Source organism: Balaenoptera musculus, chromosome 6 (genome assembly GCF_009873245.2).
Source record: "Balaenoptera musculus isolate JJ_BM4_2016_0621 chromosome 6, mBalMus1.pri.v3, whole genome shotgun sequence".
In the NCBI taxonomy this organism is placed as follows: domain Eukaryota; kingdom Metazoa; phylum Chordata; class Mammalia; order Artiodactyla; family Balaenopteridae; genus Balaenoptera; species Balaenoptera musculus.
Genome location: NC_045790.1, coordinates 10,782,519 through 10,800,419, shown reverse-complemented (window position 1 = coordinate 10,800,419; position 17,901 = coordinate 10,782,519). Strand labels below are relative to the sequence as shown.

The window sequence follows — 17,901 nt, the reverse complement described above, 5'->3', positions numbered from 1 at the left end:
GCATCTACAGTGGTATCTGTCCCTTTCCCCAGGCCCAGGCTTCTTAGGCAGCCCCACACCAAAGTGTGCATCTACAGTGGTATCTGTCCCTTTCCCCAGGCCCAGGCTTCTTAGGCAGCCCCACACCAAAGTGTGCATCTACAGTGGTATCTGTCCCTTTCCCCAGGCCCAGGCTTCTTAGGCAGCCCCACACCAAAGTGTGCATCTACAGTGGTATCTGTCCCTTTCCCCAGGCCCAGGCTTCTTAGGCAGCCCCACACCAAAGTGTGCATCTACAGTGGTATCTGTCCCTTTCCCCAGGCCCAGGCTTCTTAGGCAGCCCCACACCAAAGTGTGCATCTACAGTGGTATCTGTCCCTTTCCCCAGGCCCAGGCTTCTTAGGCAGCCCCACACCAAAGTGTGCATCTACAGTGGTATCTGTCCCTTTCCCCAGGCCCAGGCTTCTTAGGCAGCCCCACACCAAAGTGTGCATCTACAGTGGTATCTGTCCCTTTCCCCAGGCCCAGGCTTCTTAGGCAGCCCCACACCAAAGTGTGCATCTACAGTGGTATCTGTCCCTTTCCCCAGGCCCAGGCTTCTTAGGCAGCCCCACACCGGGGCCCAGATGCCCTAGAAGTGGGTAAACTGCTTGAGCCTTCACCCAGATGGCAGCATTTCAGAGCCCAACAGATACTATATGGTGGTATTTTTTTGCATCTTGGCTAGGAGACTCTATTCATTGAAACTTGGCTGGGAGGCTCGCTCTTTTCTGGCACTCCCTCCAAGGTTCTACATGTAGCCCTTTGTAGGGGAAACAAACCCTGGAAAAGAGTGTCATAACTAGATAAGCTGGCTTCCCTTGTAAACATTTTAGGAAGGACCCTCGTTGGAAAGACACCCATTCCTGGCCTCGGTGGTCTTCCAAATAATGAGACTTCCAGCATCACTGCTCAGTTAGTGGCAGAGGAGGAAAACAAACAGGATTCTGCTTCACCTCTACACCTTTCCCCATGAGGTCTTGCTGAATTTTAACAAGGTCAGTAACTGAATTTTAGCAAGCATCTCCAATGATGTAAGTCTGTCTAAACTGGTGTATTACATAGGATAATAATATTAAACACTTACTGAGTCCTAACCACCTGTTACATGGGTTAACTCATTTAATTCTCTACAATGACTCTATGACATAAGAATGCTTCTTCTCCCCATTCTATAGATGAGAAAACTGAGGCACACATTACATACATAGTGAGGCGGCCGGAAGGGAGCCCATGCAGTCTGCCTCCAGTCCCTCCCACACAACCACTGGGTTTATACCATGTCTGGAAACGTGGCCTGTGCCCCTGGGGTATAATTCTCTCTTGCTGGATCAGCTGAGCCCTGGAGTGGATAGGGAGCTCCTTTGACACTGGAGCCCCAGCCTATGGCTCCAGCCTCCAGCCACTGAAACTTGGGTTGCTTGGGCAACAGCTACACCTGTGCTGACACAGAATCCAGTGACCCCAACAGAATTTCCTTACTGGCATCCCCTGTTCTGTCTCCTTTCTCTCCTTTCTCTCCTTTTGGGCCTCGGTCACCTGAAACAGAGGAGGAAAAAGGGCATTAGAAATGGAAATAAATCCTAATTGTAAATAAAGTCTTACCTGCAGGTAACATTAACCCAAGACCAGAGAAATCCTCAGGGAGGAGCCCGCAGCCCTGGAGGGCAGGCATGGCTGAAAGGGTAAGAGCTTGGGCCAATTATGTTGCCTATTCTGGTCCCCCTTGGAAGCAGGGTGGTGGGCACCAAGCTGAGAAGTTTCATTCCCTCCTAACTAAAGCACAGAGGAGCAGTGCAGCACAGACTAAAGGAGTACATGGTATCCCACAGGAAAAAGACAAAGCAAAGATATTCCTATTAAACAGCTGAAGTTTCAGAAGTCCAAATCCAAGGTTGTTCTAATAAGCACGGAAAGAGAAAAGGATGGAGGGAGGGTCTTCAGTTACAAAGGGAGAGACATAGGTTCTACGTCAGGCAGATTTATCAGTGGAGGAGGCTATAAAACACGAGGGAGAGTTTCCAGGGAATTGTGGAATTTCCTTCCCAGGATATGGTTAAAACAACAGAGCTTTTTTCTCAGCTAACATCTCACTCTACAAAGAAGTAGAAGGGTCCTGACACCACTCAAGGGGACATTAAAATGACCAGGGAATTCCATCCAATTGCCTCCAGAAAGATATCTGCAAATCAAAAGCTTATGGAATATTCTCTCATGAAAAAAAGCAAGCCAGCAAGTCCCAGGGGAGGATGCCTCATGTGTTCCGAGTCTTGAAAAAAACAAAAGCAACCATATATGTAAATACGAATGTGCTTGGAAAAGGGTCTGGCAGGATGTACTCCAAAGTGTTTACGGTAGTTATTCTGAAGAATAAGCGCTTAAGAGACCTAGCGGGAAGGCACTCACTTTTTACTTTATACATTTCTGTATTGTTAAATTGTTTTCAATAAGCATGTGCTGCTTTTGTAATGTGTTTTAAAATCGATTTTTTTAAATGTGGATCATAAAAGGAAGGAAAACCTCAGTCTGTTTAATCACCAACCAGAAAGTAGAATAAAAGTTCCCAGGGATCCTAGATTAAGAGGTCATCCTAGATGTGGGGTGGGAATGATTAATAGTACTTTTCTTTTTCTTAGTTTTCATTTTAACAAGTGAGAGAGCCTGGGGCAAGAGTGTCAGAGTTCCTCTTCTTCTTCTGCAATGGTGCTAAGAGGTCTGGACACTCTTGAAATGAACGTGGAAAGATGGGACTGACTATAAAGTGGGATTCCCTGAAAATGAACAAGATGACTATTAATGGGAAGGAAAAAAAGTCAGAAGAAACACTATTGGCAATGGGAATCTGAGGATTGATTAAAGTTTTAAATATTTGGGGAACAAAAAGAATATGAGGGAACTGTGAGGAACCTGGCAGTATTGGGGGAAGGGGGCCATCCTGGGTCTGTGTTTCTCCTGCAAGCCCGCTCTCCTGGCCTGGCTTCCTCTGGTTACATCACCTAGCTGCAACCAATAGTAACACTCCCTTGCGTTTCTACAGCGCTTTGGAGTTGACCGTGTTTTCACTCATATACATTCCACGTAATCCTCGTGACAGCCCTGTGAAATACGGTATCACGAGGCTCGCTGGTTTGGGGATGAGGAAACTGATGCTTAATGGGAATTCCCTGGGCAGTCCGGTGGTTAGGACACGCGCTTCCACTGCAGGGGGTGCGAGTTCCATCCCTGGTCGGGGGAACTAAGATCCCGCAAGCCCTGCGGTGCGGCAAAAAAAAAAAAAAAAAAAAAAGAAAAGAAAACAAACTGATGCCTAATGAGATTAAGTGACTTGGCCAAGGTCACTCAGCTTGTCAGTGGAAGAACTAGAACTTGAACCCGGTCCACACTCCAGTGCCCACATTGGTGTGCAGGGGCTGGCGGTGAGCAAGGGTGCGCAAGAGATGCGTTGTTACCTTTGAACCCACGCATGCCCATCGGTCCCATGGCTCCCAGCTTCCCTTCGTCACCCTTGGGGCCGGGCAGTCCTGGGGTCCCTCTCTCCCCTGGCAGACCTGGGGAGACAAGAAAGTTTTGGAGCCTCAGACTCAGAACCGGAAGGGCCCCCAGAGGCCATCGTCTGGCTCAGCCACAGGCCTCGACCATGCATCCTCCTGCTGCCCCCGCTTCCTGATTCTTCTCAGGTAAAGATGCTGCAGAGACAGTGTCCAAAAGGTCAGCACAAACCCTCCCCGTCAGCACCTTTTATCCAGTGAGGCTGAACCCCTCCCCCCGAAAGGTCCAATTCTATTGTGAGTGATGGTGGAGGTGCCAACCTCATTCCGGAGCTGTCTCTATACCTCTAGCTTTGCTAGAGATTTAGACTTGCAAAATTTTTTTGAGCCTTTTGAATGTGGCAGGCACTGTTCTGGGTGCTTTCCATTACGTATCTTATTTAATCCTCCCCATAAACTGAGGTATTATTTCACCTGAGTTACCAATGAGAAAACGGAGGCCCAGGGAGGTTAGGTAACCTGCCCATGGTCACACAGCAGAGAGCACTGGAGGCAGGGTCCTATCCTTGGTTGGCTGGCTTCATCTCAGCTGGATGAAAAGGGCTTACTGGTACTTGGGGTAGGAGGAAGATTAAATCACTCCCCATCCTATGTAAGACAAAACCAGAAAGGTCCCTTCCTTGTGGTAAACACAGGGAAGTGTAGAGAAGGGGAAGGTAGGCTGAAGAGGAGGAAGGAAGTCTGCAAGCTCAGTAACTGGGGCAGACAGGCTGCTGTCACATCAGTCCCCAGGGCTCCTGGCCACAAGGCCCCATGGCACTGGCTGCACGTCACCATGGAAAGCCGGAGTCAACAAATGGTTTCGCCCAGCGAGGCCTCAGCCTTGGAGGCCTGACCTAAGCCCACAGTTATCTCTGCAAAGCAGGGCACTCTAACTAACTAATTAATTGTACTTTGCTGCTTCAAATGTTAGCTGGTTTCCTTTGGCCTTTTTCTGTGACATGGAGAAATCTGTCTCGCACTTATGATTCCTCCGCCGTAAACATCAAACGGTTGGAAGAGGATGGGGGCCCCAAGAGGGTGGTAGCACCTCAGACGAGGGCTTGATTTCTTTATTTTTTTCCCTAACACAACATTCCTGGAGCCCAACAGCCCTGCTGCCACGGCGTTGTGTGTCTCCTGCAGGATATGCCCAGGGACCCCGCATCCTGTCATTGACTAAGGCAGAACAGGAGGTTCCACAGCTCTGGGAGCCCCTGGGCATCCTTGATTCTGAGTTTAGGGAGCTGTGCTGAGAGGTGGAGGCCAGGAGTGGAGGCCAGGCCGTGGGTTCTGCCTCCACCAGCCTCTGCCTCTTCTCCTGTTCTCAGCCTCCTTAGAGATTTAGGAAGGGGGTGGTTTGGAGGTATAATTCCTGACATAAATAAGCCGACACCTTTCCCCCGATAAACCTCCCCTTTTCTTACATCACTTAGAAGACTCTACACTCCCTTAGAAAAACGCTGCTCACGGCAGAGGCTCGGGAATGGACAGGCTGGGATGCCAAATTTGGTAAAGTAACAGAACGGGAACTCCTGAGACGAGGCATTTAAGACAAACATACTCTTTCCAGAAGGCCCCAAAGTACCCTCCCCGCCAGCTATTGGACCTTCCGGGCTGTCACGAGTGCATGTAGCAGGGTGGAGAGGGCATGAGAGGGCAGGTATCTACTGCCCGGGGCAGGTTCCGCAGGAGGTAGGGGGTCAGGCGCTGGGGACTCAGGAAACACTGAGGGGACAGAGCATACTTGATGGGTTGCTCTGCATCAGGGGACACCCTCAATACCTTCCAATGGCCCTGGGCACAGGGACCCTGACTCCTGGGGTGGGAAGTGGCTTCAAGGAGTTGTGAGCCTCGTGTGTACCCTTTTTCTTCAGGTCCTGGTACTCTCTATGGAAAAGGATTTGCTCCATCCTATTCTTATACCAATAACCTCTTAGTCTCTTAACAGAACAGGGCATCTGAAGCTGAGTTGATTGGGCACTGTCCCGGGAGCCCCATCACCGATACCAAAGAGAAAATAGAGGGTCAGGGATGGATAGCAGAGCCCCTTCCCTTCCTGGTACGTCCAGGTCCCTCCCAGGGGCCTCCCCATTACCTCGAAGTCCAGGTAATCCAGGGATTCCAGGCGTGCCTTCTTTCCCTTCATCCCCCTGATCGCCTTTGGGGCCCGGTGGTCCTGAAAGGGTTACAAACAGCACTAAGGTTAGAGGATGGCTTTCTGGAGTAGGTCACCTGTGGAGGAAACTCCCTCCTAAAAAGAGGAAGGGTCAGCATTATGCTTTGGAGGCACACAGGGCTCTATCTAGTCCAGCCGTGTGTGTGTGTGTGTGTCTGTGTTTGTGTGTGTGTGTGTGTGTGTGTTTGCACTGGGGAGGTAGGAATCAGGGAAAGCTTCCTGGAAGAAGTAACATCCAAAGTGAGATTGCAAGGAGGAACAGAAGGTGGCTAAGTAAAGAGAGGAGTGGGAGTGTGTTATGGACTGAATGTCTGTGGCTCCCCTAACCCAACACCAAATGCATGTGTTGAAGCCCCAACGTCCAACGTGCTGGTATTTGGAGACGGGGCCTTTTTGGGAGATGATTAGGTTTAGATGAGGTCATGAGAGTGGGGCCCCCATGATGGGATTAGCGCCCTTGTAAGAAGAGACCCCAGAGAGCACTCTCCCTCCCTCCCTTCCTCACGCTGGCACTAATGAGCATGCTTTCTCTGCCATAGGGGGGCACGGCAAGAAGACAGCCATCTGCAGCCAGGAAGAAGGCTCTCATCTGAACCCAATCCTCATCTCAGACTTCTAGCCTCCGGAACTGTGAGAAAGGAATGCTGTGTAAGCCACCCAGTCTGTGGTATTGTTACAACAGCCTTAACTAAGAGGAAAAGGGGAAAGTTCCAGGCTGAGGGAACAATCCCTATAAGAGCTTAAAGATAAGAAAGAGATCTGTGAATCATGATGGGATTAGAAACTGGGGGTGGGGGTCCCATGATAGGATAAGAAGGGTGAGAAAGTGGAGGGTCCTGGAGGCCTGGTGTAAGTGTGTTGAATTTGACCCTGAGAGCACCAGAAGACACAGAAGGGGCCTGAGAGAAGAGTGTGGTCATACCTGCACACAAGGAAGACTGCTCAGGCTGCAGTGTTGGAAAGGGATTGGAACAGAGGGGAAGCAGAGGCAGGGAGGTCAAGGAGGAGGCTGCACCCCAGGTGAGAGGCGGCGGAGCCCTGTATTAAGGAAGTAGCCGTGGGGAGGGATGTGAGTGGCTGTTAGGAAGTAGAAGAGACAGACCTTGGCTAAACTAGGTGAAGGCAGGGGAGGCGGCCAGGATCAGGTTCAGATCTCTGGCTTGAGCACCTGGACGGAAGAAGAGGTTTCTAATTGCTCCTTAGCGGGGCTTCCTTCCAGGGCGAGGGTCCAGCACCATGGCAGGGATTCTAGCTTGTGTGATCAGATTCAGTCTCCACATGCTGGGTGTTGCGATTACACAGCCAACTAGCAAGTGAGGGAGCCGTGGTTTCAGCTCAGGTCTGCCTGGCCCTGTCCACCCTGCCTTGCTCCTCATGCTAGACCTCCTGCCATTCCCAGAATGCACCCGAACCTTCCCGCACGGCAGCCTGCTGTTCCCAGACTGGCGAGCCAGGGGGGCCCTCCCTGCCAATCTCCTATGGCTACCTGCCCCTCGAGGATGCTCGTGACCACCTTCTTGGCCAAACCTTCTCTGATCTATCATTCCTGCTGCAAGTGGGCACGGCCTGTTTGAATGCACGTCCTTGGTGCCACTTGACGTTTATCTCACAGTGCCTGGTCTTACAGTCACAGGAGTACGTGTTCTCTTTTTCCTAAGAGAATGGCCAGCTCCCTGAGACAGGACCACATCCTTGACATCCTCGTACTGGCTGTGAAGATCCAGGCTCTAAATTGCCCTGCTCTGGCTGCTCGATGAGAGAAAAAAGGGGACCAAGGAAAATGCCCAAACTGTATTGCACTGGGTGGAAGTGTGTCCCCTCCACGTTCACGTCCACCTGGAACCTCAGAATTTGACTTTCTTTGAAAACAGGGTCTTTGCAGATGTAATTAGTTAAGATGAGGTCAGATTGGAGTAGGGTGGGTCCTTACCCAATGACTGGCATCCTTATAAAAAGAGAAAGCACAGACAGCTGGGCGGAAGGCCAGGTGACCATGGAGGCTGAGACTGGAGTGATGTGTCTACAGGCCAAGGAACGCCAAGGACGGCTGGCAACATGAGAAGTTAGAAAGAGGCCAAGCAGGATCCTCCCCTAGACCTTTTAGAGGGAGTATGGACACCTTGATTTCAGACTTCTGGCCTCCAGAACTGTGAGAGAATAAATTTCTGTTGTTTTAAGCCACCCAGCTTGTGGTGCTTTGTTATGGCAGCCCTAGGAAACCAAAACACGTATACTCGCAGCACAGCAGTCATGTCTTGCACAATAAATATTTGATGAATGAATGAGTATATGAGACCAGAGGGTGTAAATACACACAAAACAGCCAGGTGGCCAAGATCAAGATGAAGATGTACTGATACATTCCCAAAGTTGACACTGTCCGCAGACCCTAACCCAGGTTGACAGCTGTTTAAGAATTCAATGGCATGTGCACAGGGAAAAAAGTAATCAACAATTGAAAAATGCACAAATCATTGCACAATGACTTGTGAGTTACACAAATCATTTAAGGAGGACTGGGGTTTGTAGTCATCTTCCTCTTTCCTAGGAAGAAAAGCAAAGTAAGACTGGCCATGTTGACCTCGGTTTTTGAACAGGAACTGCTGGGAACATGCCTAAGATTATACAGCAAAGAAAGACAGAGTACAGAAGCAAATGAGCTTTAACAATGCCCATTCCAACAATCTCCTGGCCAGGTCAAAGCTGCAGCAAAGGGAGCTGAGAGCGGTTCCTCGATCTCTGTACGTCATGGGCTGTCACTGGGCTGTCACCCTCCCCCTGTCCCCAGTCCACTCCATCCCTTTTCACTCTTCTCTGCTCCCTCCCGGCCTCCCCATGGGAAACCCAGCACTCCGGGAATCAAGCAGGTCAAGGATACCATGGACCATGCCCTCCATTTGTTTTATTCGCTCTGATGTGGGTGTGAACCAACATATGGACCTTCCCGGGAGTCATTCTGGCAAAGAGAGGATGTTGCCCAGTGGCCTGACCCTGATGGTAAGGCATCAAGGTGGCAGAGGTCATTTGGAAGGTGAGGTTTGAGGATGGATATGGAAGATCTTAGGTTCAGGTCCTGGTTCTATAAAGTCTAAGTAAAAATCCCTTCCTCTGGCGTTTGTAGTGAGGAATAAGCGAATTCAGTGACGTGGTGGATAGAAACAGTCTTGGGAAGCTTTGAGTGGCAAGGCCATCCCTGACCATCTGTACCTCACTTTTCGTAATGCTTCATCAGAACTATTTGGAGATGGTTATTCCAGGCTCTGAAATCACCCTGCCAATCCAGGGAGAGCCAGATCCAAAAAACATCCTACACATGGAGAGTTTTTAAGACATAACTAAGTGGTTAGTGAAGGCCTTTACTAGAGATTAACTGGGAAGAAGCCGGGGTAGACAGTTAAGGTGGGTGCTGATTTCCAAGCCTTAGTCATGTCCTCAGGTGGTACTGGCCCGGCCGACTCAGAAGAGCCTGGAATGCGGCCAGTCTGAGTCTCATGGGGCCATGCTGCCTGGAGCCCTGAGGACCAAGTGCTTCTTTAAAGCAGGGCTGCCCATGGGTCATGCACTCCTGGGACCTGACTTTTTGTCATTTTCTCAGGAATCCAGGTTAACGATCTGGAGCTTTCTTGGACTCCTCCCTTTCCTCTGCCCAGCCCCCTTCAAGGCTGTCATCCAGGTGATTCCCATGTCATGTGTCTAACTCCTTCCTCACTGCCTCACTCATTGGGGTCCTCCCAGCTGCCCTCCTTGGCTCCAGCCTCTCTCTCCAGCCCACTGTTGCTGTCTGATTAATCTCATCAGAATCAAGAGAACTCAGAGCCCTTGGAAGCCCCTCACACCATGAGGGGTGGGTAGCCCCCTCTGTTGGGGACCCCCTGAAAATCATTCCCAACCTGACCCCTTCTTCTGCAAACTCACAGCCTGATGCTTCTCGACACAAACTCTCTTCCACCTCAGCAGAAACGTTCTCCTTATGGTGTCCCCAGATACTAGCCAAATCTTTTCCTTTCTAAGAGGCCCATCACTCTCAGCCCTGAAGCTCACCTTCACACTCATCCCTCCCATCTCTGAGGGCACCAGGGCAGAACCCCCAGATCTCAGAACGGGAAGGACCCTCAGGCATCACCGTGTACAAACTCCTCAGGGGAGCGCCAGAGCCTGGGCAGGCCGCCCTGTGCCCACACGCCAGCCACTGTCACTCCCCTCGGACTGTGGTCCCCAAGGAGGACAGGCCTATCTAAAGGGCTGGAGCCCCACTCTCTGTGGCCCTGGGCCTCACATAGCACCTGGCACACAGGAGAGATTTCAAGGAATGACTTCCAGGCAGTCCTGGAAGCTGTTATGGTGTCACTGGTCCCAGTGGTCCCCAAGATGAGCATTTTTTAAAATTTTTATTAAAGCATAGTTGATTTACAATGTTGTGTTAATTTCTTCTGTACAGCAAAGTGACTCACTCATATATAGATATAGATATAGATATAGATACTCTTTTCCATATATGGCTTATCACAGGATATTGAATATAGTTCACTGTGCTACACAGTAGGACCTTGTTGTTTATCCATCCTAAATATTATAGTTTGCCTCTGCTAATCCCGAACTCCATCCCTCCCACATCCCCCTCCTGGCAACCACAAGTGTGTTCTCTACAACTGTGAGTCTGGTTTTGTTTCATAGATATGTTGATTTGTATCATATTTCAGATTCCACATATAAGTGATATCTTATGATATTTGTCTTTCTCTATCTGACTTACTTCACTTAGCATGATAATCTCTAGGTCCATCCATGTTGCTGCAAATGGCATTATTTCATCTTTTTGATGACTGAGTAATATTCGGACGAGCTTCTGAGCTTCTCAGCTTACGCCATCATGTCTCACCTTTTCCGCCACTGGAGCAGGCCAGGGCAGAGGTGGGCTGGGACAAGGGGAAGCAGACTCCACTTCTCCTCAATCATGGAAACAGTCCAGAGCCCCTGTGCTGGGCTTCCGGTCCTGGGTGCCAGGCCCTCTCTCCCGCCACCTCCCACAGGGGGCACTGGGAGTGGGAGGAGGTGGGGAGGGAACCTCCGGGCCCTGGGCCCAGGTCCCCCTCGGAGTCTGTCCACTGGTCTAGCCCACCCCCCATGCCACCCCCAGCACAACTCTGCCCTCGCTGGGCTGCCATGAGCCGCTCCAGCTGGAAGCATCTCCAGCACAGAACAAAGGATTTGGGACTGAGCATTTGGGAGAAACACCAGGATTCTTCTGGGGACCAGCCAATGGGGAGGGGAAAGCGATCCGCTCTCCCTTCCTGGATCCTGGAACGAGAGACGGGGTGGGGGACTCATGTGTGCTGGAATCCAGACAGGGACCTGCCAAGAACAAATGATCATGACAGCTGATGCCTCGGGCCCGAAGCCAGCAGAACCGTGACCAAGCTCGTAATGTAAACACCACTGCGGAACCACGCTAATCCTGGGGTGGCTGCCAGAGGTCGGGTCCCTGCCTCCATTGCCCTGATGTCACTGGGGCTCTGCATTCTCAGTGCTATGACGTTTACAGTATCAAGAGCTCTCTCACTTCATTTCATGCATCCTCTCTGGGACCCTGAGCGCGTGCACGGGGCCGTGGCCCAGCCTGCAAAGCCAGCTTCCTTCTGAGCCTCAGAGGCAGAGGGCTGGTGGGCAAGGCTGGGGGCAACTGCTAACTACCACAGCAGGTGCTCCATTCCCCTCCCAGCAGAGCCCCCTGCAGCCTGCAACGGGGTTAGGGAGGGCGGCACCAGTCCATGCTTCCTAGTCCGTGGTGGGATAGAAACACCTCCGTTCACAGAGACGCCCACCACCTTCAGGGGTGCACACCTCTGTGCACCAGAGACCAGGGCCCACCGTTCCCGCCTGGAACCCAAGACCCCATTCCCATTATGAACATTTGTTGAGTGGGACTCTCTACTCTACCAGATGGTGTTTTTTCTCGAAACAGCAGCCCACAGATCAGTTTGCTTTGTCCATTTGCTTTCATGAATTGAGAGATGACTCTTCGAGCCCAGCCGAGGCACTGGCTGGGGATCCGATGTAGGCAAGTCCTTTCCCCTCTCTGAGCCTCAAGGGCCTCAACTACAAAATGAGGGGAGTGGACTAGGTGATTTCAGAGCCCTATTGTCACCCTAACCTTCTGTGAATCTATAAACACCCGTGTAGCGAACTGAGCCACCTGCATGTGGCTGGTGAGTTTTGCCTTCAGGCCTTTGCTCACACACTGCCCCCTCCTGGGATGTCTGCCCTCTCTGGTTAGCTTTCCCCCTCCTGGGATGCCTGTCTGATCATCTAAGTTCTCTGCTCCTTTCAGAGCCACAGAGAGATTTCAACAGACTTGATAAATGCTGAAAAATCCAAAGCAGAAAACAGAAAGTCCCACTGTGAATGTACACAAAAGACAAACCCAGAGACAAAACTCATAGAAAATTGTGTAACAAAGTGAGAGAATGAAACCGTTTGGGGTCAAGCTCAAGAATAACATAAACAAGCTCATATTTGAAAAATATACATAGTGGGGTATTTGTGGATTCTGAGCCAGGAAAGGGCAAAGTGCGTGTGTGTGTGTGTGTGTGTGTGTGTGTGTGTGTGTGTGTGTGTGTGTGTGTGTGTGTGTGTGTGTGTGTGTAAAGACTAAGAGAGGAACTGAACAAAACTAGTAAAGAAAGGCCACTCAGACAGCAGTATAGAAATGCAGGAAAGCTTATCTGGTAAAACATCCCTTATCTAAAAGCCAGGGTAGAGTTTTGTGCTGTTGAAGTTGAATGGTAATTACATTCAGACATACCAAACAGAACTCTCTTTAATCATACCAGTTGGGTCCCTAACAACCATGAGAGAGGGAGGTGGGAAGGGGAGACACCAGCCACAGTGGTGGTCCTGGGAGATATAGGGGCCGAATGGTCTTCATCTCTGAAGAGCCAGCAACCCATCAATAATGCCAAGCTTGAAGACAGGAAGGCAGGTCTGGGCAGAACCGAGATGAAACTTCAGTTCAAGGGAACTAAGTGTGAAACTTAGTTTCAGAACCAAAGAAAGACTGCTTAGAGGATACCACCGGAAGAACCATGGCAAATGCATGACCCAGAGCCGCTTCAGCCCGAGCCAAGGAGAGGGACTCAGAAATTAAAGAATCAGGATGTGAAACGTTCGGTGAGGCCAAAGAGGCTGCACCAGCAGGAAGCCTGGTGATGTCTGTTGACCGGAAGAAGAAGGAAGGGGGAGCGCCTGGTAGGGCCTACCCCCAAAATACAGGAATAGACCCGAGGGACCACGCTCCCTTCTCACTTCATGGCTGCTAGCTGGTCTCTCTCCACCCCAGAAAGCACCACGGTCAGTGAAAAAACATGGTTTCTGAGCCAGAAAGACCCACGTTAAATCTTGGCTTTGTCACTTGCCAATTGTGTAAGAAATATTGGGAAAGTTATTCGAGTTTCTCAGCTACAAAATGGGTTCAATAATACCTTTTTTGCAGGATGTGAGGATTAGCACTCTTTAATGTCTACTTAGAGAATAAATGTCGACAAAATGTCTGGCTCGTGGTAGGTTATGATGCGGTGTCGCTGCTATTATTAAGTACTGAACAGACTGGGGAGGTCAAGGAAATGAAAAGATGGGAAAAGCTAAGACCCCAGGGGTGTGGATTTGGAAGAAGACATGCTACCGCCTGCTCTCCTTTGATTTCTGAGACATGAAACCAAAGTGACCCAGGACAAGAAAACTGATCCTCTGATGGCACGGGTTCAAAAGATGTAACAGCTGTTCCACAAACATTCCTCGAGTTCCACTCACATGTATCACACTGTTAGGTGCTGGGGGACACAGGGGTGGGCAGCTGAGGGTGACTGGCTGTGACAGAATGAGCACTGGCGTTGGGTTGCAAGTCGTGGGCTGGCGACCAAATGGCACATTTAACATGGGTGAATCCGACGGCATGTAAATTACACCTTATTAAAGCTGTTGAATACAAAAGCCCTGGGTTGGATCATTTCTAACTGTGTGTCCTGGAGTAAGCCTGGTATTTTCTCCTGCAGCCTCAGTTGCTTTTCTGCAGGAATCCTACACGCTCTCCATAGTGAAACCTGCCTTCAACCAAGCTCATAGCTGGTGATGGGGACCCACTTTAAAACAAAATAATGTTCTATTATTATTAACTGGATCTGGAGAGTACCATGCAAATATAAGTCTCCATCATGACTATCTTCTGCTCTGATAAATACAGAATCCCAGAGAAGGGAGACTTCAGTGAGCTAGAGAGGCCAGCGGGTTCCTGGAGGCGGTGGGTTTGACTGAGATGGGAAGGATCAGTGGGATTTGTATCACAAGGAGGAAGAAGGAGGTTTTGCAGTGGAAGGAACCGCTGGAGTAAACCTAAGGCAGTGGGAAAGGTGGGCTGTATCTCTGAGGCAGGGACAAGACGTGTCCCACTGGACTGGATGCTTCACATAGAGCAGGGTATGCCAGATGGCTGTCTGTGGACCATGTATGACCCACAGATGTGTTGTTTTTGGCCCACAGAGTTAAATAATTAAAATTTTCTAGAACATTCCATGTTTCCAGTTTCTCTGGAAAAAATGGGAAGACCTTATTATCAATACCAAGCCAAAATGGGCTGGACCTGCCACAGCCCCTACTATTCCCCTGACACCAAAGTCATTTTAGGCATTGACACTGCTCGACTGCCCCTGCAGACAGTTCTGTTTGTAACCCCTGGTACAGGGGACCAGTTAGAGGAGAAGGCAGGAAGGACAGGCTGGGGCCAGGGATGCGATGGAAGGCACATCAGCTCTGGGATCAGAAGAGCTAGGGTTCAAGTCCTGGCCCCATCACCTCCTAGCCTGCAACTTCCTGAGCCGCTTCCTGAATCTCACCACATTCATGGTTGTTTTTAAAAGACACCCTGTGAGATACACTCGGCACGGTACCTGACATAGTTGGTGTTCAAAATGGTATTATCATTCTCTACTGTCAGCCTAAGGAGTTTTTGGTGAACCCGGCAGACCTGGGTTCTGAGCAGGGGGTCATGCAGGAAGAGCACATTTCATGAACACTCTGACAGTGACACGCAGGGCAGACAGCAGCGGGAAGGAATGGGGGAGAGGGGAGCGGGGGAGTGGGCAGTCAGGGGTGCAAGAGAGGAAGGTTGGCTGTAAAGGTGCTGATGTCTGTGGACCCCGAGCGAGAGTCCGAATGGAGCCCCGTGCATTTTTGCCATTATATTCAAGAGTGATAAATGAAGCCAACACATTGTTAAAGAAAATAAAACATGTTCTTCTACCTGGATGAATACAGCTTTCTAACAGTCTGGAAGGCCAGGTTCAAATTTGGAATCTTCCAACTTTTTGTAGCTCCACCACGTGTATGGTCAGGCTACCCAAGATGGCTGTTCTCTTGCTCTCTGTACATCCCCTGCCCAACGAGTGTCTGCTTCACTTACACCCTAATCACATGACTCATCTTCCTACATACTTGCCTCCACCCCAGCTAGTGACTGTTCTTATCAAAGGGGCCTTGAGGGGCGTGACCCTCTGCTAGTTTCCCTGGTAACCGATGAGCCCACCTGACATCAATTCCCAACTGGCAATCTCCCCTTCCCCCCTCCACCGCCCCACAGAGAAGACTGCGGCCTTGTCCTGCCCGCCCGTCCGACGCACACGGTGGGGTGTCACTCCAGGACCTTGCTTCAGACGTGTAAACTCCCCAATCCATTAAACCACTGATGTCTCTGTTGCTGACTCCAGGCTCGCTCTTCTGTCTTAAAGCTGGGCAACTGCAGGCTTTGTAGGCCTGCGGGGCGCAGCCCAACATCAGGGAACACCATGCAAGGACCAGGACACTGGGGGAGCGCCTCTCTGTCTGGCCTGAGCCCCAGCTTTCCTCCCCAGCCCCAAACTCTTGGAGGCTCCGGCTGGCACATCCAAGCCCTGACCACCCAGGTCCCCAGCAGCCATCTTGGCCATTCTCATGCCTAGGGGTGCAGACAGAGTGCACTGTCTGCGGGGAGAGGGAGGGCAGCAGGGAGGAGGTTTATCCTGTGCCGGCCTGGAAACGGGCACGGTCCGTTTGGAGAGAACACTCCAGGGTCCCGGAGGGCCAGACTTCATGAAGGGAGAGTGGGTTCCGGGAGGGAAGGGGGCTCCCGGACCTTGGGGAGGCAGGTGCGGGAAGAAGGCCTGAGCGGGAGGGCCCAAGCAGCCCCCGGGGGCCCGGGCGGTCGCGGGTACCTTTGGCCAGGGAGATGTTGCGCAGCGCGATGGAGTGCTCCCAGTCCTTGAGGCGCAGGTCCTCGGTGACGCTGTTGAGCACGGCCAGCTCCTGCTTGAGCTGCAGCTCCAGGCTCCGGTGCACGAGGCGCATGCGGCGCGCGTCCTCGCTGGCGTTGCTCACCAGCACCTGCAGGTCCCGCAGCCGCGTGCCCTGCAGGGCCACGTCGTAGGACAGGCTGAGGTTGAGGCCGCGCAGGGCGCCGCCCACGTCGGCCAGCTCGTCGCCCAGGGCGCCCACCCGGCGCGCCAGCCCGTCCAGCAGGCCGGCGTGGCGCCACAGCAGCCCCTGGCTGCGGTTGCTCTCCACCTGCAGCTGGTAGAGCTCCAGCTGCGCCGCGTCGCTCTGCTGGGCCGTGCGGTCGCGCAGCAGGGCCACCGCCTGCTCGCTCTGCGTCGCCTGCGCCTGGAGTCCCCACAGCGCGCCCTCCAGCCGCTGCACCGCGCCCGCCAGCGCCAGCAGCGAGTCCGACTGGTTCTGCAGCGTGTCCTGCGCCTTCCACACCTGCTCGCTCAGCTCGGCCTGCAGCGGAGCCTGCAACAGCCGCAGCTGCAAGTCCCGGAAGCTCTCGTTCAGCCGGTTCACGTTCCGAGTCAGCGCCTTCAGGTCGTCCGGGGAGCTCCGGGGCCTGGACACTGCGGAGGAGGGGGAGGAGGAGGAGGGGGAGGGGAGGGAGAGATGAGGCGGCTGCGCAGGCCCCCGGGGCCCAAGAGGCAGGCCCGGACAGAGCCCGGCAGGCCGGAGGTGCTCAATAAACGACAGCTGAAGGGAAATCAGAGGTGGCCATGGCTGAGCGCCTCAATACGTCCCCGGCACTGTGCTCAGCCAGTGGTCCCCAAACGTGTCTGCCCATGAGAATCACCTGGCCAGGCATCCCACCTGTCGAAATTGTGATTGGATGGGTCTGGGAGGTGACCCGGGCTTTGCAATTTTAAAAAGAGCCCGAGATCATTCTAAGGTGCGGATGAGTTTGGGAACCGGGGACTCATTATGGATGAGGTTGATCCATAAGACATTGTCTTTTTTATATTTTGGAAATGATCAGACATCAGCTGTCCCACGTGGCTCACCCTACAATACTGCGTGTCATCCTCTCCACTTTAGGAGGGAGGTACCCTGATTTATCCCCTTTCAGGGCAAGAGCTGTTAGAGCTGCCCCAGGCAGAACAGCAAGTAAGAGGGGGAGCCAGGATTCCAATCCAGAGGGCTTGCTTGCTCCCGAACCCGGGTGCCTCCCTACAAGTCGGCTGGGGAACTGCCTGAAGGGACCACGGCAGCGGCAGACTCACCCAGGCTCTGGGCAACACTGGTAATTCCCGCTCCTGAATTCAGGGTCCCATTCCCTCTGGGCGGGTGGAGATGCTTTTACATCCATACCCTCCCTTCTCTGCCTCTGACTTCTTCTGGATCTCCTACTTCCCTCCTCAGGCAAACAACCCATCTCAGTGATTTCCCACCCTTTCCTCTTGGCGAGGTTTCCTTTTCTTGGTTATAAGAAAAGCTATTTCACAATATGAAGGGGAGGGGTGTGCATCTTAATCATTATAAGCTAGCATCCGGCGTCTCTTGGAAGCTGGTGGGCTGCACTCAGGTGCACTACAAACCCTGGTGCATCCTGGGATGTCTAGGGATGTTTGTTTGTTTGCTGTGCACTATCCGCAGCTGTCTCCCGCTCTGCTCTGCAAACCAGAGAAATGGAAACTAGTAGTGGGGGTGGGGGGGCAGGGTAGGAGATGGGACAAATGAGGCACAGAGGGAGTTGTGCCTTGGAAATCTTGGAATGGAGAGAGCCGGGGAATTTGGTACACAGCTTGTTCAAGCAATGAGAAGATTTGGAAGGGGAAGGTAGTTTGGGAGGGTGCTGGGGCTGATGCTTCCGGAAGGGCACAGCATTGATGG

The 17,901-nt window shown here is 51.9% G+C and overlaps 1 protein-coding gene across 1 annotated transcript in view; it reads right to left on the bottom strand.

Annotated features, from left to right (window-relative positions):
* Positions 1 to 1,154: 1,154 nt before the first annotated feature.
* Positions 1,155 to 17,901, bottom strand: part of LOC118896326 (scavenger receptor class A member 5) — an 82,494-nt gene continuing 65,747 nt past the window's right edge. The window contains exons 4-7 of the mRNA XM_036854114.1: positions 15,963 to 16,637; positions 5,644 to 5,724; positions 3,468 to 3,566; positions 1,155 to 1,557 (exon numbers count right to left, since the gene is read on the bottom strand). Coding sequence (XP_036710009.1) covers positions 1,451 to 1,557; positions 3,468 to 3,566; positions 5,644 to 5,724; positions 15,963 to 16,637 — 962 coding nt within the window. The 3' untranslated portion in view covers positions 1,155 to 1,450. The remainder of the gene's footprint in view (positions 1,558 to 3,467; positions 3,567 to 5,643; positions 5,725 to 15,962; positions 16,638 to 17,901) is intronic.